This window comes from Acipenser ruthenus, chromosome 10 (genome assembly GCF_902713425.1).
Source record: "Acipenser ruthenus chromosome 10, fAciRut3.2 maternal haplotype, whole genome shotgun sequence".
Classification (NCBI taxonomy): Eukaryota; Metazoa; Chordata; class Actinopteri; order Acipenseriformes; family Acipenseridae; genus Acipenser; species Acipenser ruthenus.
This window is the reverse complement of record NC_081198.1, coordinates 5,401,239-5,428,235: the sequence shown is the minus strand read 5'-3', so window position 1 is coordinate 5,428,235 and position 26,997 is coordinate 5,401,239. Positions and strand designations below refer to the sequence as shown.

The following is a 26,997-nucleotide window of genomic DNA, read 5'->3' as shown; positions in this document are numbered from 1 at the left end:
GGAAAGCAAAAATATTAGTGCCCACCCGCCTCCCCTACAAACTTTATTCGCAGAACATGTTTAACTCGACGTTCAAATATGAAAGTGAGAGTCCTAAAGAATACGCATATCTGAATGAGACGTAAGAGCACTAAACAACTTTTTATATTTTTTGGTCATGGCAAAACCTTTGTCATGCTCTAGAACTGTAGTGATGTAACGTCAATATTCCCAAAATCACCCGCAGAAATTTGCCTGTCTTAAAGCCTAGGTCACGGAAGCTTTCATGCAAGTAAAAGGCATTGCAATAGCCAGCTTACCCACGTTCTTGTCTCCAGTTAGCAGGGTCCTGTAACCTGTGAAACTCCTCCCACAACACATTCTGCGTTTCGGTCCTGTGGTGAAGGGAGGGCTGCAAAGCAATAACACTTTTAAATATATATATATAAAAACAGTAATTCACCGGGACGCACGGGACAAACTGTTGGGAGCATGTGGTTAATATATTTGCATTGACAAGGTAAGCGATTGCATTGTGCTGTTTGTCATCTTTAGCAAAAGTGTTGCAGCGGCCTGCTTTGGTCATTCCTCAAAACAAAAGAAACGCGGCATGTGCAGACAGGTCTGTGAAACTGGACTGTTATGAACCTGTTTCTGTGAAACTGTTTGAATTCCTTTGCAGTTTGACAACTCGCGCTGAGGTTGGTGTTAAGAGCGCGTTTACTGGATGAGCCCATTGAAAACAATGACTCACCAGTTATTATTAATATTATATTATACATGTTGGAAAGAAATGTAGCAGCAGAATTGACAACCGTGTCACGCTTTGTTATGACAGGTTGGTTGGTGAGTTTATTTGGTGACCAGTCTCCCGTTTTGGAAAATCCTTTCGAGTGGTATGGCGCTTGTTTGTATTTACAGGTGCATTCCACGATTTTAATTTATTGTTGGAAAAGTATTCAATATATAAAATAATTTGAGGTGCATTTGTTTAAAGCAATAAGGATACATGTAACCTACATGAATTACCTAAATTAACCTTTATTATGTACTGAAAATTAACAGAATGTGTCATTAAAAATGTCTCTGCATGAGTATGGAGCACTGTAAATTAAATGCATCTGCAATAATGGTGTTTTTCTTTTAAATTATTAGGTGAACACATGAAATGGTTTAATACTAAACCATGATAATATGAACCTATTAAGTAGCCAGATGAAAGTAAATAAGCATCATGGATGATCAACAGCTGGATGAACAATCTGATGAAACACCTTGCAGCAGTCATTCCTCCTCCAGCACCTCTAGGAAAAGGAAAATGACAGTTCCAAGGCAAATTAAAAACAGGAACAAAGCTGATTTAAAGCTACCTGATGATAACATTTCAGCCTGCTCTTTAGGAAAGAGTGCGGATAAAAAGCATGCAGCAGTGGACCCTCTTGGCAAAGGTGAGGCGGCGCCAAGGTCACTGTATCACAACTTTACTTTCATCAACTCTGAAGGTGTTGCAGGTAACTATGACGTTCCATCTGATGAAGACTCCAATGGATTGTCCTCTGCTAATTTTGACAGGGGACGAGTCGAGGACAGTCTAAATGGGGTGTCAAATAAAACAAGGAAGGGAAAGGACCTGGACACCATGGTTCATATGCAGCGTGATTCTGATGGTTCGTACAACCACAGCTTCACCATTGTGCACATGAAAGCCAAAGAGGAGCAGCTTGCTGATAAGGTGGAAAGCCTGTCTTTTGACTCGATAGGAAGGAGCAAGGATGAGAGTGGGGATCGAGAGAAGAAGATCAAACTAAATTCGGAGGAGCTTAAACAACAGGAGCCTACAAAACAGACAGAGACTGTCACAGCTAAAGTAATCAAGAAAAAGAAAGTGTCAGACAACACCGGCAAGGACACTGAGAACAGGCCCTACAAGTGCATGCAGTGTGGCCGAGCGTTTAAAAAGTCCAGCAACCTTCTGAGCCACATCGAAACTCACAGCGGGCTGAAGCCGTACTCGTGCGAGCTCTGCGGGAAGGCATACTCACACCAGGGCACGCTGCAGCAGCACAAGAGGCTGCACACAGGGGAGCGGCCGTACAAGTGCCCGTACTGCGACAAGACGTACATCTGGTCCTCGGACTTCCGCAAGCACGTCCGCACTCACACGGGGGAGAAGCCGTATGTGTGCGCGGCCTGCGAGAAGGCGTTCGTGCGCTCCTCGGACCTACGCAAGCACGAGCGCAACATGCACAACAACAACAAGCCCTACCCCTGCCAGGAGTGTGGCAAGACCTTCAACAAGCCACTGTCTCTGCTCCGGCACCAGCGCACCCACCTGGGGGAGAAGCCCTTCCGCTGCTCCGACTGTGGGAAGGAGTTTGCGGTGGCCAGCAGGATGGTGGAGCACCAGAGGACCCACACTGGGGAGCGGCCCTTTATCTGCCCCATCTGTGGCAAGTCCTTCACCAAGTCTTCCAACCTCTTTGAGCACCAGACCCTCCACTCGGGGCAGCGCCCTTTCAAATGCTCGGAGTGCGGGATGTCCTTCGCCCAGTCGTCCCGGCTCATCCGCCACCAGCGCATCCATACCGGGGAGCGGCCCTTCGTCTGCCCCGAGTGCGGCCAGGCCTTTGCCCGCTCCTCCACCCTCAAGCGCCACCAGCAGATCCACTCGGACGAGAAGGCCTTTCTCTGCACGCAGTGTGGCAAAGCCTTCCGCCACGCCTCCCAGCTGACCCAGCACACCCGTGTCCACACTGGGGAGAGACCGTACCAGTGCCCCCAGTGTGGGAAAGCCTTCACCCAGTCCACCCACCTCATCCGCCACCAGAACAAACACAGCCTGGAGAAGGTAGAGTCGGTGTTGGAGGAGACAGACTCGCTTTATAACTCTTCTTGCAGCCCACGGCCGGCCTCTGGAATCATTTAGAATTACATTATTATTTATTTTTTTATTTTTTTATCAGCAAAATAAAATTTAAAAAAATTGTTTAAAGGATTCAGACATTGATGGGTGGCTGCTCTGTATGTCAGGGGTGTTGAGTTCAAATGCTGTTGAGCCATTCCATTAATATCTGCATTGTGTTCCAGTTCATCTAAAACACAGGGACCCTGATCAGCACTCATCCTGGATCGCCTTACCTAAGATAACATTAGGTCGTGTGAGTCAGGGGTCGGGGAAACCAGCCGCAAGGATTTTGATGATCAGTAGTAATATTCAGGGAGGTAGGGTTCTGTATCGTAAAAGGGAAAAGCTTTTCTAAAATAAAAGATAATGACACGGATAACTACAGAAGACCTTAGTTTACCAGCGATGCCCCAAATTATGTAATTCCTATTTTATGTCATTGTAGCGTGTTGTGCACAGACCATAAATGTTCAACTGTATAATAGCTGTAAATGTACGTGCACTGGGAGACATGGCCATTCTAAGAGGTGCACACAGCCTGGTTTGAACAAAAAATTATATAATCCTAAAAGACACTATAAATGTCAACTGGTAGTTCGTTTGTGATTTTAGCAATTTTAGACAGATTTTAATCCTGACGAATGATACTGATAGCTACCCGGGTACAGGGGTTACAGGTTTAAACTGAAACCAAGTCAAATAAAAAAAATTAAAAAGAATAAATAAATAAAATTTACAGATCTGATACACTATAAATTATTTGCTGCTTTTACCTGGTGTGGCTCAAGAATACAAACTATATTCTACAGTGGCTGATGGTAAATCATTTTGCATGTGTCAGATGTGGTTTGACCACAGTGGAATTCAGAAGAATTGTTCTGTTGCATGTGAACCATTGTACCCTGACAGTATCACCGGGTAATTCACAGCAGTGCACTTTTATCTATTGTAATATCAGTTACACAGTCACAGTATTTTAATGTCAGGTGTTTCCCTTCATCCATTGTGTTTCTGTAATTCTAATTCACAGTAAAGGGACTGATGTGACATGAATGTTAAACAAATGTTGAATTTCTAAAACTAGTTTGTTAAAAAAAAAAAAAAAAAAAAAAAAAGCAGCAATTCAACTGCTAATGTAAAACAATATATAAAACCGCCTTTTTTTTTGTTGTTGGATAAAAACTTAGGCAGAGATAACGCTCGGCTTTATTAAGAGCACATTTTGAAATCCTAATTTAGGTGGCTTTTCTAAATGAGAACACTAATCACGGAATATACTTTTTGCACTTATGTATTTGTCAATGAGAGTTTGGAGAATGTTGCTTAACTAGTGAAAACGAGCATTGTGTTAATAAACTGCATACTATGTAAAATACAGTTTTACCATTTTTAATTTATAACCTCTGAGTTACAAATTCCACTGTGACCCTTAACTAAACCTTATAGAGCATGAAGCTGTGTTTAAATATTGTACAGTAGATGTACCGTATTACTGTTATCGTTTTACTGAAGATCTCAGCATTTAAAGAATTATTCTTTTTTACTTTTTATTAAATGGCACCCAATAACAAAGACTGAGGTTGTGTGTTACTGACCTGTTTTCACAAGTAATCATCTGTGATTTTATATAAATATATATATATATATATATATATATATATATATATATAATCTCAAACCTTACAAATAAAAAGCTGTCCATGTCTGTATTTTTTTTTTATTTAAAGAAAAGCAAATATATGCATTTCTTAAATGACAATATATAAAATAAAACATAGTAATAACAGCATTGGTATTGCAGATTAGTATTTAAAGAAAAGCTGTTTATCGTGGTATCAGTAACACTTTATCAATCTTTATATTATTAATCAAAACTGTGAATAATGCATATGTTCAAAGTTTGTGAATAGGCTAGAAGTGCATGGGTGAATATTGGTATGCATCGCACATGGCATTACCCCTGGTACAGGCAGCATACAAAAGATCCATGAGGAGGGGGGTGAATAAGGTATTGCAGTATACCAGTCTGGGAATGTTAATCATGTTTATGTTTATATATATATATATATATATATATATATATATATTTCAGGGATTAGGTGAGGTAGATCATGGGATTTGGGATTACAAGTGGTTTTAACTTTTAGGGTGTTTTATAATACAGTTTGAGGGTCAAGAAACACACATCTATTAGTAATATACCTTTTTTTAAACTAGCAGTAAAGTGCAAGAATTGTTCTGTTTGTCTTGAATACATTTGTAATAGGAATTGTTTATAGGGGGGGAGGGTGTAAATGGAAAAGCCTTTTTTTAAAGCATTCTGCTAAATTATTTTCATATTTTTACAGTATTAAAAAGTAGGCTGCATTGAATACCCACATATACAAATACAAAATACCCTTTTTACTTTCAGACAACTGTTTTGCAAGTTATAAAATACTTTTACCATACAATTTTATATATCTTATGCATTTGCTTGTTCTCAGACAGATGCCTACGGTCCAAAATTACCCAAAAGCTTACTATAATACTGTGATCATGATTTAATACATAATGGTACTCTGAATAGCCAAGTTGCTCCCACTGATGCTGGCTGTGCTCTGACCTGAGAAGTGTCTACATGTCTGAGAACACTATTACCGAAGATACTGGTTCTCCTGTGCTTTACCATCAGGGTCCCTAAAAAAAAAATATAAAAGGTTTCAGGTAAATACTTTGTAGTTGTTGCTTCATATTAATCAAAGCTGCTACTATACTGGTTTGAATCATGTATATCTGTATGGCAGATCTGGAATAAATGCCCATGCGTGGTTTCTGAGATACGTAGCTTCGGCAGTGCTGCAGGGGTGGCAAAGAATTGTGTTGGTGCCTTTTTGGGTCTGGTCATCTTTGGCGTGTTATTGTGGATTGCTACATTAAGCTGAGCAGGTGAACAGGGTGCTGTGCCATGCTTTGAGTTTATAATGAGTGACCACTTACCTTTGTGAGTGTGGGAGGCCCTATCCCAGGGACTGGCCTGCTGTCATGTAAAGCATTTTTTTTCCCTATGCAATAAATTGAATGTATAATTAGATAATGACTGAAACAGTACATGCCAGCTCAACATGATTTTTTTAAAACATTTTTCAGTAAGTAGAAAGTTTATCACATTTTAGCTTTATGCTGATTTGAGAATGGTTAAGATTATGCCGCCCTGCTTAATAAAACTAATGACAACTGAAACAGTTTGGGGAAACGGTCCAAAGGTTACTATTGTCATATCCCTTCAGAAATGGTATGTTTTATATTTATTTGATTTCCTTGTACCTGTGTTTTTAAACTGGAGATACACTACAGGTTTGGTATCTACTGAACTAAAGTTCCTATAGCTGTTGCATGTTGTCTTGCATATGAAATGTATTTACCAGCTTTTCTAGAAAATGGGTTCCCTCCTGCCGATAATGTGGGTGCCTGGATCATTGTGGGGGGAGGAGCAGATGTAGAGTTTGGCTGCTGGGGAAAATAGACTTTTCATCTACCATGCAATAGAGTTAGGGCTTCTATCACATTATAAAAGCATGCTTTCAATAAAAGGTTCCACAAATGTTTAGGTACAGTATCTGAGGCTTCTTATTGCCTAGTGTAGAGACTAGATAAGGCAAGCAAGGTCAGGTTTGCTGATGTAAGCCAAGCTGATAGAAAGAGATGTACCTTGACCACAGGATCAGTTTCATTCAGCTCCTCTTTGTTGCTTGCTTGATTCTGTGGATGGTTTTCAGGCTTTGACCTAAACCAACCAAACCAGCCAAAACGAGAGCCCTGAAGAGACAAGTGTTGAATCACAATACAGGCACAAGCTAGAAAACACAGAGAGCATCACAGTGTCCCGAGACGAATGGCACTGTATTGTATATCTACCCCTAATGGAAAAAACATTAAAGTACAGGATTGCTTGTTATTTTCCCAGTGGAACGACTTTCGATGCAGGTCATGCCCAGGTGTAAAAGGGGGAGTGTGTATCCTCTTTATACAGACCTTGTCAGTCTGGATCTTTGCTTGTTCTTCTTCTCCCTCCTGATCTGCAGGTTTGGGCTGGCTGAATTCAGACTGGCTTTCTTCTTCCTTGCTGGTGTAATCCCCTGGAATGGAGTTCTGATAAACCAGAAACATGAATCTCAATAGCAGCAGCGGAGCACAACCTGAGTATGTGTATGTTTTCAGGGTTACCTGACATGATATCGTACATGACTGCCACACTACTTACCATTCCATAGGCTGACTCTGTCTCCATTGGAAACCCTTCCATTCCACTGCCTGTGACAAAAAAGGGTTTTGGGAAGATAGCACTTTTAGTGGGGCACAAAAAGAAAGTATGGGATATCAGATGCTGTTGCATGCAAGTTTTAAACTATTTGCTTTTAAGCTTGTTTATAAAATATGAACTATTTATTTAACAGTGGACTGGCTTAACCCTTCACTAATAAGTGTAAAGCGACTTGTTTTACTGTGGCAAACATGTGGAATCCTTACCCTGAGCCAGGTGCTGTGGGGTGTGATCTGTGGTAAACTGGAAGGGGTAAGCCTGACCTTCAGCCTGTGGGGGCACTGCAGGTATACTCTGCCCCTGCTCTATTACTGTCTGTGGAGGGGCGGTGCTCTCCTGGGGGAGGCTGGGCTGGTACGTCTGTAGTTCGCTGGTGACAGGGAGGGGATTCGGAGGATAGAACACAGCTGGCCACTGCCCTTGCAACTCCGAGGCAACCGTGGGTAGCGGGAACTCCTCTTTATTTATAATTTGACCTGCTGTCAAGAAACATAAAAAAAAGCATGAAACATATATTGTCTCTTCACGTTCCACAAAAATAGCTTCTAATCAGCTCCGGAAACACTCAGTGTTACCTGTGGTTGGGCCATTCTCTGTGTGTTGGATGCTGGTTCTTGGAACCGGTTGTTGATATTTTTCAGTGTAGCTATCGTCTCCCATCTAAGTAAATAAAAAAACAGAATTACATTTCTAGATATGATGCATGTGTTCCAAGACAATTTACCCCCATAAATAAGTAGATGATGCAACCCAGGAATCCCTGGTACTATAAAATGCTAAAAAAAATCCAGCTGTGGCTTATCGCTTCAGGTATTGGTTGATCAAATTAACCCTGTTAGTAGCACCTTGGTAAACTGAAGCCAGCATGTTTTTACCTGTAGTTGTCTGTGTCTGACCCGCAGTTGCTTCAGCCAATCAGGCTCTATGGTTTGCTGCTCTTCTGGGCTTTCGTGAACCTGTGGATCTGATAGTTTCAGTCTCTCTGCTAGCTGTGGAGGTAGAATAACAGGTTCAGAGACTGTTCAGTGTAATGGAAAGAACAACCAAAAACTTCAGTGGAACCTTCATTTCGATTTTCCAGTGGTGCCTCTTTTTAAGACATTAGAAATCTTATTCTTTTAGACGAATGAATGACACTTTGTCAGCATCATTACTCATGCAATCAGAATACTCCAGTCCGTTTCAGTTTGGCTTACTGTACCTTGATCAGCTCTCCCAGAAGCACTTCAGAGCAGGCATCAAGCTTCAGGATGGCATTGCCAATAACCTCACAGTAATGGAATGCTTGAGAGGCGAGTCCATAGTCCAGCAAGCGGCATGCGTAAATCAATTTATAAACCTGAAGAACGGTAAAGCAAAGCTCTTCATTTAGCTTTTGTCTAACACCAAAGAGGCACGCAGGAATGGTTAAGTGTTGTTTTCATAAGCACTATAAGTGTAGATCAGCAGCTATATTTAGATCCACTGTCGTTAAATTAAATTAAATATGACTCCATTGTTCTATAGACTTGTTTAAGTGTTAACTATAACATCTTATTCTTTGCTTAGAAATACTTTGATAAGGTAATGCATATTTCTTTAAAATGATGGCATAAAAATGTACCTGGAAAGAGGGAATACAGAAAGTTGGCTTGCCCAGTTGCTGGCAGTACTCAAACACTTCGGTACGCTGGATAGCTGAAGTTCTGGCAAACTTCAAGAAGGGCAGACTGTCAAAATAAAGGTGGCTTTAAAAAAAAAATCCCTATATTTTTTTGAGCGCTTATCTGCTTAATTTTTCTCAACTGATTTTCTTTGATGAAGACCGTGTAATGCTTACCTGTGGTTGCTGCCTAATAGTACCAGCTTCTCTGATTGAACTGTGTACACACCAAAGTGAACCCGTCCCATCAAATAGCAGAAATGGGCAGCGTCTGTCAAACCCTTAGCAGCTAGGAAGGCAGGTAAAAGGTGCATTAGTAAAGTGTTGCTGTAGTGCTGTTCCAGTGAAAGTCTGCAGTAGGGTGTTTTGAGATTAACTGCCATGCGTTTCACCTGTCTGTACACTTTTTAAAAGCTGTGGATATCATACAGAGAACAAACTGTAAAAACCATTCAAAGCCTAATGAAACAATCATTCAGGTTCATCTTTTTGTCTTACCGAGCGTGTCCCCGGTGGTAATGAGAGCTTTTTGGTTTAGCCCCGGATCACCCGTCTGATTTGAGAGAATCACAGAAAGGTGGGGTCTCCAGTCTCCCCACTTCTCATCCCCACAGCACTGGGAAAACAAGCATTGAAAATATTTTTATTTGATTTATTTTAAACATATTTAATTACGTCAGTGCATATGTAAGGGGCAATGTTGTGTGCCGATACGAATTCTGTCCTGTCGGTGAGATAAGATGAGGTTAAAAGCTCTAAAACCATGAATGCAGAGGATCCTGGCACTTTTGCATTGTGGTTAGGACGCTTGCTTGCGGTGTGCAAGGTCGCTGGTTTGCACCCAGCCTCCGCCATGTTACACATACAATTTGGATCTGCAGTACAATTCCTTTTGAGATTGATGCAGTTGCAACACTGAACCACCCGGTGGCACTGTCCGCTAGGTTAAAACCACAATCAAAGAAACCACAGTAATTGTGCTAGGTACATTAGTTTATGTAAGTTCATGTATTGGTTGAATTATGTTGTTCCATTACACATGCCAGTTCAAACCACTCTGATGTTTCACCTACTGTAGCTACTGCAGGTATCCTCCCCGAGAGCAGCTGAAACAGTGTTTGCAGAGGATCGCTGACAGCCAGGCTGCCTGTGAACCTGGAGAACAGTTGAGAAATACAATCACAAACCTGTGCAGGAGAATATTTTCAGTAGCAACATCTTTTTTCTTTGACAGATGAAATATCAATATATATACATCAAATCAAGAACAACATACGTCAGTTTCTGCTGGTTGCCTTCTCAATGACCTGAAGGGACGCACTGAGACAGGGAGAATGCTTTGAACCCCCTTGGTATGAATCTCAGTGGTATGTGTCATATCACTAACATAATTTGTACTTATTTTTGCATTTTTTAGACGTGTATTCATCTGTAGCTTTTACCAACACCCACGTCAGCTTAGTCCTTCACTGACTAAAGGCTAATGAACATTATTTTATCAAGGTACAGGTTCCCTAGTTACCTGTTTAACACAGTGGTGTAGGCCCTGTTATCCATTTTACTGGCCAAAAACAAAGCATGACCCCAGAGGCCACTTCTCATCGCTGCCTCAAGAGCTTCCTGCAGGGGGGCAATTCACAATCAAGTTAAGAAACTTGCAACCGCAGCAGATAACCTTTCATCCTCAATTAACACATTAATTGGGCTTTTCAAACCCCACATGGTTAGAATCTGAACTGTTTTTCACTTAACCAAAACTACCTGGCACAAAACACTGTAAAGAACACATGGACTCAGACTGAAGAGAAATACTACATATGCTTTGCTACAATTTTACCATGGCACTTTAAACATATAGCTCTGGCCAAAAGTTTTGCATCACCTTGAATTTTAGGAGACATACTAAAAAAAAATACATTATATGAACATAATTTTGTTATTTTATTTAAGAACATGTAATCAAAGAAACTACAAAATTAAAATTGCAATAGTAATAGCCATAATAATAGTACAGTATTTCATGTTATATTTCGAAATATCACATTTGTCCATTTTCGTCGGTATACGTAAAACTACAAAGCAGTATGTAATTCTATATGTTCACATAACATTATTCAGCAGGTTTCAATCGACTTTATAAAGCAAAATGAATTAGGCAATCAGTGAGTGAAACAAGATGCTTCTTACTTTCTTTCTCCCAGCGAGCAGCAGCGTGGTGTATTTGTGCAGTGCCTGGGCAGGTGATTCCGCGCTGCGTGTGGTTTCTCCAGTCAGAAGGTCCGGCATGTCCGTGCTGTTGCCCAGTGGAGTCGTCTCTTCTGTCAGGTCTATCAGGCTCCCTGTGCCTTCCTCGCAGTGCCCCGGGTTCTTACTGTCTTTCATCAAGAGCTCGGCTATATCCGAGCCGACGATTCTCTGAAAGGGAGAACGCAGATCCCTCTTTTAACCCTTTAAAAGGCACAAGGGACACGTGTTTCCCACAAATAAAAATTATGCTAGCTTTCGTATTCGTGCAATGAAGTGTACGAAGCAGGTTGCAGATTTACTGACAGGTTGGATCGTGATACTTGAGTCACTCTTAAATGTATTTTAAGAAGAGACCATTTGAACAACCGCTCAATTCCTTGTGTACCTTAAGGGGTTAAATGGCATCAAAAATACTGTTTTCATTTTAGAGGATCTACATCGATCATCTCACTGGGGTTACACTCGTGCTCCGAAAACAGGCTTTTTTTTTATCACAATTGATTTCCTGTGACTAAAACTAAATAAATGAATTAATTTACTGTGTGCTACAGATCAGTGGTTCTCAATCTACAGGGTCACCAAAAGGATTCAGACAGGGGATAATGGCAACAGTACATTGCAATAGGTCTTTTATAGAAAGGAGATTTTGAATTTGAAATGCTTTCTGATTAAAAATACCATAATGTGTATTTTTACTGTATTATTCCCATATTGCCTGTTTATATAGTATAAAACTGAAAGTTTGTAAGCCACTGCTGTGGATAGATTCTTCTTAACACCCAGATGATGAACCTACTCCATTCTGTCTGCACAGCAGTACCAACAGGTTCCAAAGGAGGGCAGCAGAGGGCTTGTCTCTCAGGGACTCCTCTTTCCAGCAAGCGTCGGCTCTGTGCTGGGAAAATGTTATTGCATCCACCTTGTGGAGATCTTCCCTGCAAAAGACGTAAATCTTCGAGTCATCATCCACTATCTATGAATCATATATATCAGGATGACTAATGCAGAGGGACCAGAAATGTTTACTAATAGGGAACTATAAACACATTTACATTTTCAACCAGAACTTTGAACAAAAAACAATTTGAAAGTCTTTTGAGAACAGTGCTCAAAATTTAAAAAAATAATAATTTTAGAAATGGGATGCATTTTAGAATACAAATGATAAATTATGCAAATATGAAAAAATCGTGTCCTTGTAAAGATGATTTTATTTGTCAAATATTCTTACTGGCAAGTGTTTGGAAAAAACGCATCAACCAATGGATGTATCCTTGCCTGTGACTGATCTAACATTACCTTACTAAAGGACCGGGGAACGCCCTCATCTCTTCCTGTTCCTGGGTGTCAACAAGAATCACCTACAAAGACAGACACTTGCTTATAAACTAGAAAGGTGAATTGAATAACTAATTACTTTGGATTGCTTTACTACATCTTTCTAACCCAATCTCTTGGTTTAGAGGAAGATACAGTAGTTCCAAACCTACCCTCCATTCCACATGCCACATGCCACATGCCACAAAAAACACAAGAGCAAAGTACATTAATTAATATTTGTATAACTTAATTACAAAATTCGTCTCTTGATTTAAATGATATACCTATCAACAAACGGTCTTGCAATTGAGCAAAAGGGTTTGTTGAGATGCTGGCAGTGTAAGTCTTAACCATAATGAGAAACCCTACCAACCCACCCTCTCCCCCTCAAACAGCGGTGTTTAAGGTTAAAGGTTACCTCTAGGCTGTGTATCTCAATGAGCGCCGGCTCTCCTTGTGAAGGCAGGTTGGGACTCACTCGGACCAGCTGACCTCCAGGGCAGAAACTGACCCGGACATGGGGCAGAGGAAACTTGAGAGGGGCACTGAGTGCAGGGATCACTGCACTCTCTTCCAGGACATAGCAAAGATAACAAAACAGGGTTACTCTGAATGGCCTGAAACAGGTCAACACCCTTTTCTACTGTGTTGCCTTTGAAGATAATTTGGTTACATTGTCACTAGCTATTTGTAACTTCAACAATTATTTAACTACATTCTTGCACTAACATAAAAAAGTAGCAAATAGTTCTCTTTCTGTAGGTTAAACACTAATATGGTGAAGTAACAATAATATACAAATATCGATAAACTCTGCAAAGATTCATTAAACTATTCTCACATGTTTTGAATTTCTTTTAAATAATTGCTGTTTAACCTTTTTCTCTATATTTTGAATATTCCATCCAGGTGCCCTTTTAACCCTGAAATATTTCAAATTACAAATGCTGTGCGCCGTCATACATCATCTTCACCCACCTGTCTGAACAGGACTCCAGTGATTCTGTGGAGGATGGTGGCTCTGGTCAGTGGAATCAATATACTGGCTCAGCTCATAACCACTCGAGGACAGTCCAGAGGCTTTAGCATCAGCAAGGCAGCCTGACCCATACAAGGGGAGCTATAACACAGTGAACAATACAAACAGATCGATGTAATACGTTGTGCATGATTAATAAGGATCTAGTATCTTCTTTAGCAAAAAAAAAATCATTTAAATAGCATCAATTTCTCTGGAAGTACAGGACAAATCGAGAAAAAATATCATGTTATTCAGAAATAATTCACAACCGTTGAAAATGTTGTCCTTTCTTCCTTTGTCATGCATATATAATTCAGACATAGGCATGTTGCAGCATGTAGGTACAGCTCGATATTACAGGAATATTGGCTTCTGGTTAGAAATATAACCCTATATAATCTATTATAGCCTTTACCTTTTTGCAGAACTTCAAGAGCATTCAGCAGTTTTAGTATTTACCTGGTCGGCTACTTCGTTTGCAGGGCTGCCTATTATTTGCATTCTTCAAATTTCAGCAGCAGAACTTTTCGCTGCTACACATCTAGGTTATAGAACTGTTTGATAGGTGCAGCCAACAGAGGCTTTGGGCTCCCATGTATTCTATGCTATTATCTCGGAGGTAGTTCTACTCAGTGTACCTCTCCGTGATCACCTCCAGTCTCCTCTGCATGGCCTCCGCTGTGGTTTTTCTCTGAGTTGTAGTCATACTGGTAACTCCCTGCATGCTCATTATATCTGAAAAGGACATGTGTTGTAGTTTGACTGTAGATACTGCACACCTGCTTACTGGCCTCAGACAAGACAGCCTGGTCCCAGGGAAGCAAGTTCTATTGAACAGGCAGTGTTAAAAGATTGAGTGACGTATAACAGAAGAGTATCATATGAAAATTAGCAATATCTGTTGCACCCAAGGGTTATGATAGGAGCAGGAATCACTTACACCAGTACTTCCAACCCCTATAATATTCTGTTATGTTATTAACTGGACGCACTGACCTGTCTGGGTGAGGTTCACTATATATATCATGAATCCTCTCCTGTTCATATCGTCTGTCTTGGTATGGGCCTTGGTTCCAGTAATCTTGGTGGGGATTGATGGGATTCCATCGCTCAGCATCTAGACAAAATACAGCCCATTTCTGTTTTGCATAATACAATTAGCTTTTAGAAAAGATACGGAAAGCACAATGGTTTAAACATATGCATGTTTACACAAAAGCTATTAGAGCTTGTATAGAAGAAATAAAGACTGAAGCTTTGCACAGTTATAAACATAAACTTAAAGACATCAGTATCATGAGGAAGTAGTTCAGCTTGCCCTACATCAACTATATGTGCAAATAAAAATGTAGTTATACACAGGTAGTGATTTTAACTTAGATCTGATAAATATTACTACCTCTGTATTGATGCTGTCCTCTTTGATAGCCATAGTCATAGTACCCATAATCCTCTCTGGGGTCGCGGGCTGGATAGTTCTGAGAAGGATAATCGTAGCCCTGCCTAAAAGACACAAGAAACAGCAACATTTCATTCAGGTCTGTTAGGTATATTTTAAGGGCACTGAAGCGATGAGAAACTCACTGTTCTTTAAGAGAGATTTCTCAGATAAAACAAGCCTCCATAATTACACTCAATTGCATTATTTTAAGAAGTCCACCCAGGACATTTCAAAGTTTCCTTCCCTTTTATTCTCAGGGCTATCCTAATTGTGGCAATTTTTATGGCTGTGTAGAACTGTGGTATATGGAAGTGAAAAGACTGGAGGAATTGGCAGGAGCCCTCTGACCGCTGAACTATAACATTTCTAAAGATACACTGGCCATAAAACCACTAAAATAAAAAGGCTAAATGAGTACTGGTAAATGCAGGGCGTGGTCAGTGTTGTACCCAGACAGCCTGTCATGCTTCCTGCAGGTAAAGAGATGCTAGAGTGGGCGACACCAGGAACTGCAGTCCCGCCATTCATATTTGCAACAGCAGTCATTAAATGTGCCTGTCTAGTCGGGAGGAGTGAACACTAAACTTTATGATAGAGGCTGAGCAAATTCCACTACACTACTCATTACAAGTAGCACGTAAAGCAGGTAGCCTTTAGAAAAAACTCAAAATAAAGCTTAAAGCTTCTTCGCTACCCACAAACAGAACAGTGCAAGCAGGTTTCAGTGTTTTCTGTCTGATGAAGTAAATAGCACAAAAGTCTAAACTATACAAGAGGGTAGAAAGCAAGGCACCAATTATATACTAGACTAGCACTGATATGAAGTTTAACAGTATAGGGCAGTGGTTCCCAACCCTGGTCCTGGGGACCCCCAGTGTCTTCAGTTTTTCATTCCAACTGGGCTCTCAATTACTTATCTACGCTCTTATATTCAACTAATAATTAGCTTAATTTGACTTTTTTACTTAAACATTTGCAGATTTCAAGTTAGCTATAACATTTTATAAGTAGCTTAGACAAAGAGAAGGAGATGTGATACCTTTTTATTGGACTAACTAAACAATAATTAATCGTCTATGTGACTAATAAGTAACTTGAAATCTGCAGCTTTTTAAGAGCTGAGAACAATTAAAAAGATATAATTAAGCAAATCCTTAGTTCAATTAAGCGTCTAGTTAAGAAGACACAGGGGATCCACAGGACCAGGGTTGGGAACCACTGGTATAGGGGTTCTCAGAGACTGAGGTTGACTACCTGTGCATTTGCATAGACCACAGTATACATGACCAGCCATATATTCTTAAAGATAAACAACTAAGAGCCCTTAAAGTCTGCAGTTTGGCCTCCATTATGGCAGCACCCTATCACAGATGTATAAAACTGAAACAGCCCACAAAGAATGAAACGGGGGTTGTTTCTAATGAAGTATCTGAAGTTAAGAAAGTGTTCTCGACTCACCTTGAATGGGATCTTCCCAATGGCTTCTCTGTGTGGTACCCTGGTCTGGAAAGAGGAGTGCTCATGTAGGCAGGTTGGAGGTCTGGTCTGTGTGGGGGGCTGCTGACAGGGTAGCCTTCCCTGGGACCTGACTGTGCCCAGTGTCCAGCTCTGGGGTCTAGGTTTGGGTGATACATGTCACCCTGGGTTCCAGGCATCGGGGGAGGCCTGTTGTTGCTGTGGTAGCCATCCCTGGTGTTAGGCCTGTGTGGATAATCAGATTGGGAGGGGGGTCTTTGTGAGTAGTAAGACGGTGTCTGAGGCTGCCTTGGGTCATGCCACTGATAACCTCTGGAATCCATCTCGTCTCTGCTTTCTTCTGATTTAGTATTTTTCAGGTTGCATTTTTTGCTGCTGATGTTCCAAATTTAAATAGTGTGCCTGGGTGAAAACAAATCGTAAACAGATTTTGTGGAAATGAATGTATAACAATGTATTCTGTAGACAATAGGTAATATTTTGTCAAACCATTCAAATTTCAGATTCAACATAAGAACTAATTACCAGTCGCAGACTTTGGAATCAACTCCACTGTTAATTCAACAACAACGTTTCTATTTAAATGCAATAAGGAATACAGCACAGTCATAAAACACTAATGCCTACACATATTTTTGAATACTTTCCTTTCAGTTTATTTCAAAGTGAAGACTAACAAGAACACTAACTTAAATGACCAGCCGTAGTGTAAGTTTAAAAGCTTCCTCTGATACAATGAAAAAACAAATCTCTTACCCTGGCTGGCTCTGCTTCACCTCAGCAGCTACCCTTCTGACATGCTACCAAGCACCAGTACTGTACACTGTCAAAGTTCACCTGCCACATCAGCTCCCTTGAAAACACGGCACACGCTGATATTCACTTCACTGTGTCTTTCACTTCAGCTAGTAAACCAGGGTAAAGTACAGGTGCAGCTTGTTTGGATAGCGATAAGTGGCCCCACTGCTCTTAACTAATAACACTTGCAGAAATGTACTTGTTCAGCAGCTATTGTAACGATCTCGGCTCCTGCAGGCTGGGGTTTCTCACAGGCTGAGGTGGGACACAAACCCAGGACCTCCCGCACTGAAGCATAGCGCCGATACCGCTGTAGAGAAGAGCCGGCTCTCTTGCAGTGGCTGGTATCGGGCTCATGTCCTCATATTTGATTGCGTCACCTACCAACCCTGACCCCAACCCCCGTGCACGCTACAATATATTTGTATTATCACAGCTATTTTAACACAAAGCTATTGTATTACTGTTTGATTCATATATTGTACAGCATAGAACCCCCACCCCTGTTAAATATCACCTTGAACCATGCGCATGATGTAACTCCAATGTATGTACCCAAATATAAACAATAAATCTATACTTCTGGAGTGGTCAAAGTAAAAATGGTTTGGTTTGCCCTTGTAGCTGATTGAAAGACTAGTCATATATTATACATATTAAAAAAAAAAAAAATTATAAATAAATACAATATTTACAGAAGAGTATAGTTCATGTTTTTTAAACACTGTGGTCTCTCCAGTAATTCACTCACCCCAAATTTCACAGTAAATAAGGGATTTTCCACAATGCACAATTTTGTTCAATTGTTACAAGATATCACATTAGTTTTACATACAATTACATTATTTTTAAGTACCTTGCTCAAGGGTACAGCAGCAGTGTCCCCCACCTGGGATTGAACCCACGACCCTCTGGTCAAGAGTCCAGAGCCCTAATTAGTTAGAAATAATAATCATTGTATATTAAAAATAAAATAAATAAATAAATAAATTGGACAGTATGCTATATTATGGAATATTTTGTTTTATAACAACAAATGACCGATGCAAAAATTAACAGTGAAGAGCTACAATAATTTAAAAATGTATCAACGTAACATTTAACAAAATATAAAATGTTCAATATTGAGTTGCATTGCGAACCTTACAGCATCCTGCTTAAAATAGTTGGATACATTATATCTGCATTGCACTCTAAGAGAGATTGACGCTGGACCTTGGGTACCATTGGTCTCCAAGTCCATTGGTAAGGATGACAGAGAGTGTACTGACCAGGGCCAGATGTAAAGAACACATATCTAGCAATAAACATGGATTCAGAAGTAGCGCAACTGAAAAGATATGAAAAGTCAAAAGTTGTCAAAATGCCCAAATGATACCGATACAATATGCTGTTATAAAAACTACTCTGATCCGGTAGTTCGTTCTAATTATGCGCTTGTAGAAAACTCTATATTTACAAACATACTATTTTGCATATGGCTATTGCTGCGTTTTCTTTGTGTAGTTTACTTACTTCGGTATTTAAATGAGTGGAAAACTATCCGTGCAGAATCAAAGCAATGAAAATGCAATGTATCTTTCCCCGGATCCTTCTGCCACGTAGTTGCTCGGAACCATTTATCTGGAGCATCGAGTACCCAAGCGGAATAATGCAGGCGGGGTAGCTGCTGTAAAAACTCCAAGTACTTTACAGTCATGCAGGACAACCATATTGAGAAGGGAAAAATGTTAAAATCTCTAGCAAATATAAAGCATGAAGATAATAAACAGGTTTACTGTAGCGCGCGTACAAGCTGCAGCAGAACAGACTCACAGGTGAAGACAAGAATGGGTTTTGCACATACCTGATTTTTTAAATTGTAATTATCGAAACATTTGCACTGATGATAACGCGACAACATAAAGCTAAATGTTCTTTGATTTAGCAGCTAAATGTGCAGTATTAAATTAATGCGATGTCACTTCAGATCAGAAATACAAGTGTCGGTGCAGTTTGTTGTGATTGGAGAGAGCGAATAGTTTTAGTAATTAAAAATGCATGTTAAAAGTCAAAATTAAAGGGTTTTTTTCTACTCTTAGTAGACTCCCTGGAGAGAGCGCACAGCCCCCCTGTTGCTAGCGCATACAATTAAACTGGGAATCGTGGGGTCAGAATTTGTCCGGGATGTCTTTCCAGAAGATGGACGGGTACCGCTGCACGAGATGAAAGGGGGCTGGGGGGAGATTGCTGGGTGCGGTCGCTGTGAAAACCGGATCAGGGGTCATGGGGGGGGGGCTGCAAAAGACTAGTTAAACTGAAAGAGGGGTGCTAACAGCAGGAGAGTGTTTGCTGATAAGTATATACAAATAAAACAAAACATAAGCCGCGTAGATACAGAGAATAACACCTACTGTAAAATACAAACAGGCTGTCTTCAGATTTTTTAAGAAACTAAGGGGTTGATTTGATAACCCTAAACCTAGTCAGAAATTTACAGTACCAGCCAGGGAATCCACATGGATTGCATGAACCAATAATTTGAATCCTGGATTAAATAGGGATAGGAGGTTAATGCAAACCAGTGATGTGGACGCTCTAAAATGACCCAGCTGTGATTTATCTTTGCAGGGTATAGAAGCCCCTAAGCATAAAAAGAAGAGATACAATCATGACGTGAATGGCACAGATAAGTGATGTATACAAATGCCGTCTTTTTGTGCAACGTGTGTTGACTTTGAGTGTATAACTTAATGCAAAGAAGTTCTATAAGTTATTATCTAATAAAATGTGTATTTCAGAACAGGTCTGATTAATAGGACAAGGACAAGGAATACAAACTTGCTGAATGAACAACGGTGAGCTATGAGACTTACATTAAGAGCACAGTTTATATTACCACTACCACAGTTTGTACTATCAAAGGCGAATCTGTTGGAGTTGCAGTTAACTGGGGGGGGGGGGGGGGGGAGGGATGGTGGAAACAGTGTTACAGAGGTAACTTCAATCTATTGCGTCAAGTGTGTGGAAAGAAAAGCTCCCAGCTACACTGACTGCTAACTTGGGAACTAGTGCTGTGTCATATTATTTTTCTTGTTCTGAAAAATAAGGTGGTAAACTTTTATATCAATACATTCTTCCGCTACCTGTCAGACACCCTCCTGCTGATGACTGCAAGATATTTATTTTCAAAGCTAAGAACCGTTTTCTGCCAAAAAAGAGGGCTTTGTTGTGTTTTCCACAGCTTCAGTTAGCAAAGACGGACTGTCTTGAGTTGAGTTAACCGCTAAATTGTGCAACGACTCTTTTCTGCATGTCTGACGTTATTGGATCACGTGATTTCCCGCCTCTGATATCAGTACTGGAGTGGTGGTGTTCTTTGGCTCGAGTCCACTTTCAGATTGATGTCATATCCTGGGATCTTTTCAACGACCTGTATTTTTCCTTTGTGGTTCTCGTTTGTTCTATTTGCAGAGCTGTCCAAAGTCTGCACAATTAATATTGCTAAGTCATCTTGTGTAGGTACCTGGACTTTTTTTTTTTTTTTTTTAGCACATTAAGGATCTAATAATACCTTGAATGTATTCTTGTATTATATACATTAGATTTAGGTTCCAGTGCATTAGAACAACTTGAATAAATATATCCCTTGGAATATACAATAGCTTGTTCTTTGAATATAATAATAATAATAATAATAATAATAATAATAATAATAATAATAATAATAATAATAATAATAATAATAATAATAAATACAAGCCCAATGTGTTGTATAAGCAAATACTGGGTGCAACTGTAAACGGTCAATTACTTTTCAAGGGCTTTGGAATTTCATGAAACAGCCAAGCATTTTTCTTGGAGTTCACAACTGTAGTCTCTCGCGGCGGCTAAACATCTCCAAACTGCACAGCCCTTGGCATTGGGTTCGGCATCTACCCAATCAAAGGTAAACTGTAGTCTGTTGCTATGTGGTAATACAAACGTTTTAAGATAGCGTGTGATCAAATATAATACAGATAACATCTGAGAGAATATTGAAAACACAATCACAATTATTTTGAAAGAAACTTGAAACGAGTTTAATCTTGGCAAGTGTGCATATTTTAATTTCCAGTAGTAGCAAGCACCGTTCTTTTTTAAAAAATACGCTTTTAAAATGTAAAACAAGTTAATCGGCTTCTCGTCGAGTATCTCCAGTAAACTCGAAAGAGATCTGAGATAAATTACGAACTAAAACAGGAGATTAAAATTATTCTATGAAAGATTTTAACCAACGGTTGGATTCAAAAGCTGAATAAAGGGCGATACAGTAATTAATAAAAAAAAAAAATACAGAAACCGGTAATGAAACGTTTGTGTGTGAGAAAAAAAAAAAAGTTTTCTTATTTATTTTCTTGCTGCAATATCTGCGTAGCGGATTTTTATGAAATGCAGTTATTTATTTTGTATCTATGAGAACGCAATTGCTAAGGCTTCATGTCCCAAAACTGACAGTTTGGAATACCAATAAACATTTTGACAGGTAACACCCCCGCCACGCCACACGTACGCACGATTTAAGGATCTATTTTGAATTTCAAAACCAACTGATTTGTATATTGCTAGAAGTCTACGGGATGTTTTTTTCAAAGCGCTTGTTCTCTCTCTCCATAACTTCAGTAAACTGACCACTCGGTGTCGCCCTTTATCTGATTTCCGTTTTCGTACTTTTGTTTGCAAATGTTTAAGGTGTATACAATATGAATTCCTTTCAGTATTGACACATGCAAATTAAAGGGGTCAGGTTTAGGTCAATCTAATATCTTCAAGTCTTATTTGAAAAGAGGTTAACATTTTTATTTAACAACATAAGTAATTAGTTAAATTTAAGCAAATGCACCGTGCAATTTAACACAAACCTTATCACTTTTCAATGAAATACAATATTTTAATAATGTGCACCAACATTATATAATAACAGCAACAAAAAATAACCTTTTCATACGGGCATATTCAATTTCACAACCCAATAAAGCCCTCTAATGCGTCTATTATTCCATGGTCGCTAAAGGATATGTGTTTTCAAATTAAATTCTCCACCTAGCCTTGCATTTTACAGTATTTCGAGCTATCTCAATGCAAATTACAGCAAAGACTTACTGTCAATGCTACATATGGGGGGCGAGGCCAATCGCCAAGACTCCTCCCCTTGCATCGATTCCTCCAATGAGCTTGTTCTTGAGTTGTTACTACCACCCATTCCCCCAAATCACTCGAGGCTATGCACCGCCAGCTAATTAGCATGAACCAATGAACTTTCATATGCAAATAGCCGGCAATGTCCCTGACGATTGTTCGTCGTTTGCTCGAAATTTATCTGCTGAACACCGGTTTCTTCTCACGTAGACAAGAGTTGTCATTGATCTGTAAGGGTCTGAGAAAGACGCTTGTGGGAACTATAACTTACACTCATTTTCAAAAAGCCTGTCTTACTAGAAAATACTTGGATTACTTCATGTGCAATATGACTTTTGAGGAACTAAGTGGAGATCAGACTACAGAAAGGTACCTTATTTATTGTTTGTCCATTTTGTTACTAATCGTTACGCGATTGTGTTTGGGTGTATAAAGATTATTTTTCACAGTTTCCTTTAGTATTTTTTTACTCAGAGTCGATTGTCTCGTCTAATTATTTCTAAAAAGTTGTGTGGAAAGTAGTTGGACAGAGTAACCTCGTGACATCAGTCGGTAGCGTTTGCAAAAATGAAAAAACAGCTGCTATTAGAAAACTGTAAAAGGTTAATCAACAGACATATTTTAAAGGAAATATAGTTTTCAATGTATTTTCAGCTGAAATATAATATTATGATTTAACTTTACAATTAACACATTTACCACAGCAAGCTGAGTTATATATGTATGTCCTGTGAGTTTGTTCATGGTTAGCTAGCTTGGCTATTATTATTAACTCTTAGATTGTAAGCGGAAGTTTTCGTACTGGTAGTTAATCAATTATGGCATTGGTATGGGTGTAGTTTATCACAAAGAGACCAGATGTATAAACATTCCTATTTGTATTTTATTCATAGCATGGATACAGTGGGGAAAGCCCTTGAAGAAGTTATTAGCTCTGCATTACCTCAAGGATGCATAACTGTTGGCGTTTACGAGGCGGCAAAGTCACTCAACGTGTAAGTATTATATAGTGTTTTGTAAGCAAATGCATTACATTGTTGTTGTTTTTTTAACCTCTATTTAAAGAATGAATGTAGAATTTAAACGCACAACTCTTTATTTTTGCAGTGATCCAGACAATGTGGTTTTATGTTTGCTGGCTACAGACGAAGAGGATTCCCAGGACGTTGCTCTGCAAATCCATTTCACCTTAATTCAGGCATTCTGCTGTGAAAATGACATTAACATCTTAAGGGTGAACAACATGAGGTGTCTGGCAGAGCTCGTGGGTGGAGTGAAGCAAGGAGGGGAGCCCATGGACCTCCACTGTGTTTTAGTCACTGTAAGTGTCAATTCCTGCTTGGTCACAAGGCACATTTCAAAGTCAGGGTGCTAAATGTAGCAGGAGCGCTTAGGTGGTAGATATAACCAGTTCATGTTTCTTTTTCTGCTGGTATTGCCTGCTGTTATTGGAGTTAAAATTACATTTATTTTATATTTTAAAGTACGTAATATAGGAATTATGTTCTTTGCTTCTGCTTTCAGCTCATATTGGTAGTCCTACTAAACAGTCTGTGGTGTGGATGTGGTCTGAGAAGTCATTGTGTGGGATTCAGTGGCTCTGCTGGCAGAATGCTTTGTATTTCCTGCCTTGTTGCAGGCTAGATGTGCTAACAGTTGTTCCAGGAACTATGCTCAAAGGGGGGGGGAGGGAGGCTCAGGAATCTTGTGAATGTGATCTGAGTACTTGGGAGACCAGTTAGCTGAATTCCAAAGCTGAGTCCTAATATATGCAAAGTTATTTTGATTTATTTTTGTGTTCATGTATCCAATTCTTGAATGCAAAGATATCCTATAATGTGCAGTGTGTGTGAATGCAGGCTGTATCATTGTTGAGCCTATGTGCAGCTAACAGTACAGCATGCCTTGGCAGAATCAATGTGCTGGTTCAGCGTTTTAACCAACCGTTTCTTTGTTTCTTTCCAGAATCCACACGGATCTACATGGAAAGATCCAGCTCTGAGCAAAGTGAATGGATTCTGCAAAGAGAGCCGCTGTTTGGACCAGTGGGTGCCGGTGATTAACCTTCCAGAAAGATGATGCAAAGGGGAAACAAAGACTTTTTCAAGGAATCACACTGGATTTGCGTAATTCTCAGGAGAAAATCCCCCAAGCTGATGCAAAACATTTTATAAAGTGACCAGGAGGGGATGGAGTTCAGTTCAACTACAGGAATGGATGCTCTGCCCAGTGAAGAGTTGTGACCTGGCAGTTTGGGCACCGCTAGGACTGGGGGGGGGGGGAAACAAAACAAGTTCAGTTAAAACTGATTTGTACAGAGAAACAGATACAGGAAACAGAATCTTGTGGGGGGCCTAATCAGCATTTACTGGAAAGAGATTTGACATGTGTGATCTGGTAAACAGCAGGATTGATGCAGTAGCGGTGACATGTGGTTTGGGACTGATTTAAGGAGATGTGATGGAGTCAAGGATTTTTTTTATATATATATATATATTTGAGAATTTAATATTATTTAATGGGGGGGCTAAAGAATAGGAAACATGGAATTTAATGTTTTAGTTTTTTTCATTGAGAAATGTTAATATTCTGGCCTTTCTTTCAGAATGTGCTTTTGAAGTTATTTAATTTTTTATATGAATTCAAATGTATTTGTGTTTACATTTTCAAACATCATAATACCTGTAAATAACTGGCATGATTGTAACATTTGTTTTAATAAACTATTTAAACTCAATGGTTATGATGTGTGTGCATTTACTGTCCAACATTTTATCAGTATCTGAAACACACTGGTGGTTCAGAAGCGGGTACAAAGAGGCCAGTGCGGGCTTGAATGGGCACTGCATGGTGAGTGGGGTGGGTTAGGAGGAGGATAAACCACTATCCATTTGCTACACACAGGTTTTCCACAATGGCTGAGAGTATCCTGTTTGGTCAAAATCCATGCCCACCACCACTGTCTGAAAAGTGTGGGCTCCATCCTGTTTGATGGTTTTGATTATTCAGTTCACTTTTGGCCGGATACAGAATGTTTTGGGTTGTTTCCATTTGGTTAGCAAGATTATTCACTTATTACATAACTGGATTGGAACAATTTTCACTTCCTGCTGATGAATTATTTAAGAAACAGCACATCAAAATACAGGGTCACATCCAGAAACTATTAAATCCAGTGCTAGTATTACACAGGGAAGCCAATATAATATATAATCTTAGTATGATTAAGACTGTCAGCAGGTTCTTTGCCTTTAACACACAGGGCGTGACAGATTGGCTGTGATAACTTATATCACTGGAGCCAAAGAACGTGTCTCGTGTCCAGAACTAGAAGCTGAAAAGACAAGCAGGCAGGTATGCAGATTACACAACTCTTGTCATATACTAGTGATGCAGGAACTTTTGATGCAGGCATGTCACTGCTGTAACTTCTAATGCAAGCAGGGCAATCACCTTGCTAACGAACAGCAGGTCAATATCATCTTAGAAGTAGCAGATAAAATGGCATAAGAACATAAGAAAGACCCATCTTGCTCGTTTGGTTGTTAGTAGCTTATTGATTGTAGAATCTCATCAAGCAGCTTCTTGAAAGATCCCAGGGTGTCAGCTTCAACAACATTACTGGGGAGTTGGTTCCAGATCCTCACAATTCTCTGTGTAAAAAAGTGCCTCCTATTTTTTGAAAGCCCCTTTATCTCATCTCCATTTGTGACCCCTGGTCCTTGTTTCTTTTTTCAGGTTGAAAAAGTCCTTTAGGTCGACATTGTCAATACCTTTTAGAATTTTGAATGCTTGAATCAGATCGCCGCATAGTCTTCTTTGTTTAAGACTGAATAGATTCAATTATTTAAGCCTGTCTGCATACGACATGCCTTTTAAACCCAGAATAATTATGGTCGTTCTTTGCAGTCTTTTGTAGCGAGGTGACCACAACTGAACATAATATTCTAGATGAGGTCTTACTAATGCATTGTAAAGTTTTAACATTATTTCCCTTGATTTAAATTAAACACTTTTCACTATATATCCAAGCATCTTTTTTATAGCTTCCCCACATTGTCTAGATGAAGATATTTCTGAGTCAACATAAACTCCTAGGTCTTTTTCATAGATTCCTTCAGTTTCAGTATCTCCTATATTTTTATTGCCTGTGTGCAGTACCTTACACTTTTCTCTATTAAATGTCATTTGCCATGTGTCTGCCCAGGTCTGAATGCTGTCTAGATCATTTTGAATGACCTTTGCTGCTGCACCGGTGTTTGCCATTCCTCCTATTTTTGTGTCGTCAGCAAATCTAACAAGTTTGCTTACTGAACAAGAATCTAAGTCATTAATGTAGGTTTGGGTTTAGCAGAGGACCTAACACTAACCCCCGTGGTACTCCACTGGTTACCTCGCTCCATTTTGAGGTTTCTCCTGTAATCAGTACTTTCTGATTAGAAATACTGTACAATAACCAAGCATGTGACCATAGCATATCGTTTACACAAGAAACTGTTCTAAAACTAAAGTCTGAGAAAAGCGTGATGGTTCCAGAACAGTAATCTGAACTAAGCAGACACCTGCCCTTACCTTAATTAAGAAGCCACACAAGTTTAGTCAGGTTTCACTGCATTTTCAAATGTTTCCTGTAAATGAGCTTTTTGAGGTGTGGGTCCAATTAGTGAAATTATTTGCTGCACACCTTAAAAAAACGTTCAGGATGTGA

At 39.6% G+C, this 26,997-nt stretch overlaps 3 protein-coding genes across 10 annotated transcripts; 2 read left to right on the top strand and 1 right to left on the bottom strand.

Moving 5' to 3' along the window:
- The first annotated feature begins 192 nt into the window (after positions 1-192).
- znf648 (zinc finger protein 648) lies at positions 193-4,463 on the top strand. 3 transcript variants are annotated; one of them, XM_034021833.3, is made up of 2 exons: positions 193-499; positions 1,135-4,463. In XM_034021833.3, the coding sequence occupies exon 2, from the start codon at positions 1,214-1,216 to the stop codon at positions 2,903-2,905; it is 1,692 nt and encodes a 563-aa protein (XP_033877724.1). In that variant the 5' UTR covers positions 193-499; positions 1,135-1,213; the 3' UTR covers positions 2,906-4,463. The 3 variants fall into 3 exon arrangements, with proteins under 3 accessions (XP_033877724.1, XP_058887568.1, XP_058887569.1); XM_059031585.1 differs by lacking the exon at positions 193-499 and adding an exon at positions 583-601; XM_059031586.1 differs by lacking the exon at positions 193-499 and adding an exon at positions 662-680.
- A 124-nt stretch (positions 4,464-4,587) lies between these two features.
- On the bottom strand, positions 4,588-18,768 carry sec16b (SEC16 homolog B, endoplasmic reticulum export factor). Of its 6 annotated transcripts, none has more exons than XM_059031581.1 (27): positions 18,648-18,768; positions 17,989-18,063; positions 17,091-17,187; positions 16,317-16,736; positions 14,817-14,920; positions 14,414-14,534; positions 14,056-14,152; positions 13,375-13,516; positions 12,815-12,966; positions 12,376-12,437; positions 11,873-12,011; positions 11,017-11,244; positions 10,352-10,449; positions 9,903-9,984; positions 9,328-9,445; positions 9,007-9,118; positions 8,791-8,896; positions 8,389-8,526; positions 8,063-8,176; positions 7,763-7,847; positions 7,394-7,666; positions 7,128-7,177; positions 6,899-7,015; positions 6,575-6,682; positions 6,289-6,376; positions 5,864-5,928; positions 4,588-5,563 (listed from the first exon to the last, which is right to left on the bottom strand). In XM_059031581.1, exons 4-27 carry the CDS (start codon positions 16,655-16,657, stop codon positions 5,555-5,557), a joined length of 2,949 nt encoding a protein of 982 aa, XP_058887564.1. In that variant the 5' UTR covers positions 16,658-16,736; positions 17,091-17,187; positions 17,989-18,063; positions 18,648-18,768; the 3' UTR covers positions 4,588-5,554. The 6 variants fall into 6 exon arrangements, with proteins under 6 accessions (XP_058887564.1, XP_033877713.1, XP_058887566.1 ...); XM_034021822.3 differs by having other exon boundaries at positions 6,289-6,373; XM_059031583.1 differs by having other exon boundaries at positions 7,394-7,663.
- A 3,675-nt stretch (positions 18,769-22,443) lies between these two features.
- LOC117404259 (growth arrest and DNA damage-inducible protein GADD45 alpha-like) lies at positions 22,444-25,026 on the top strand. Its single transcript, XM_034007088.3, has 4 exons — positions 22,444-22,658; positions 23,183-23,284; positions 23,397-23,610; positions 24,255-25,026. The coding sequence occupies exons 1-4, from the start codon at positions 22,609-22,611 to the stop codon at positions 24,366-24,368; spliced, it is 480 nt and encodes a 159-aa protein (XP_033862979.3). The 5' UTR covers positions 22,444-22,608; the 3' UTR covers positions 24,369-25,026.
- Positions 25,027-26,997: the final 1,971 nt, after the last annotated feature.

Bases quoted from the DNA above. Each gene is read 5' to 3' on its own strand.
- znf648 (XM_034021833.3), top strand. From the start codon at position 1,214: ATGGATGATCAACAGCTGGATGAACAATCTGATGAAACACCTTGCAGC.
- sec16b (XM_059031581.1), bottom strand. From the start codon at position 16,657: ATGGATTCCAGAGGTTATCAGTGGCATGACCCAAGGCAGCCTCAGACA. The intron at 8,527-8,790 runs GTACATTTTTAT...ACCGTTCTTCAG, and splicing joins TCTGTATTCCCTCTTTCCAG to GTTTATAAATTGATTTACGC. The intron at 6,377-6,574 runs GTACATCTCTTT...TATTTTCCCCAG, and splicing joins AAACTGATCCTGTGGTCAAG to CAGCCAAACTCTACATCTGC.
- LOC117404259 (XM_034007088.3), top strand. From the start codon at position 22,609: ATGTGCAATATGACTTTTGAGGAACTAAGTGGAGATCAGACTACAGAA. The intron at 23,285-23,396 runs GTAAGTATTATA...TTATTTTTGCAG, and splicing joins GCGGCAAAGTCACTCAACGT to TGATCCAGACAATGTGGTTT. The intron at 23,611-24,254 runs GTAAGTGTCAAT...GTTTCTTTCCAG, and splicing joins TCCACTGTGTTTTAGTCACT to AATCCACACGGATCTACATG.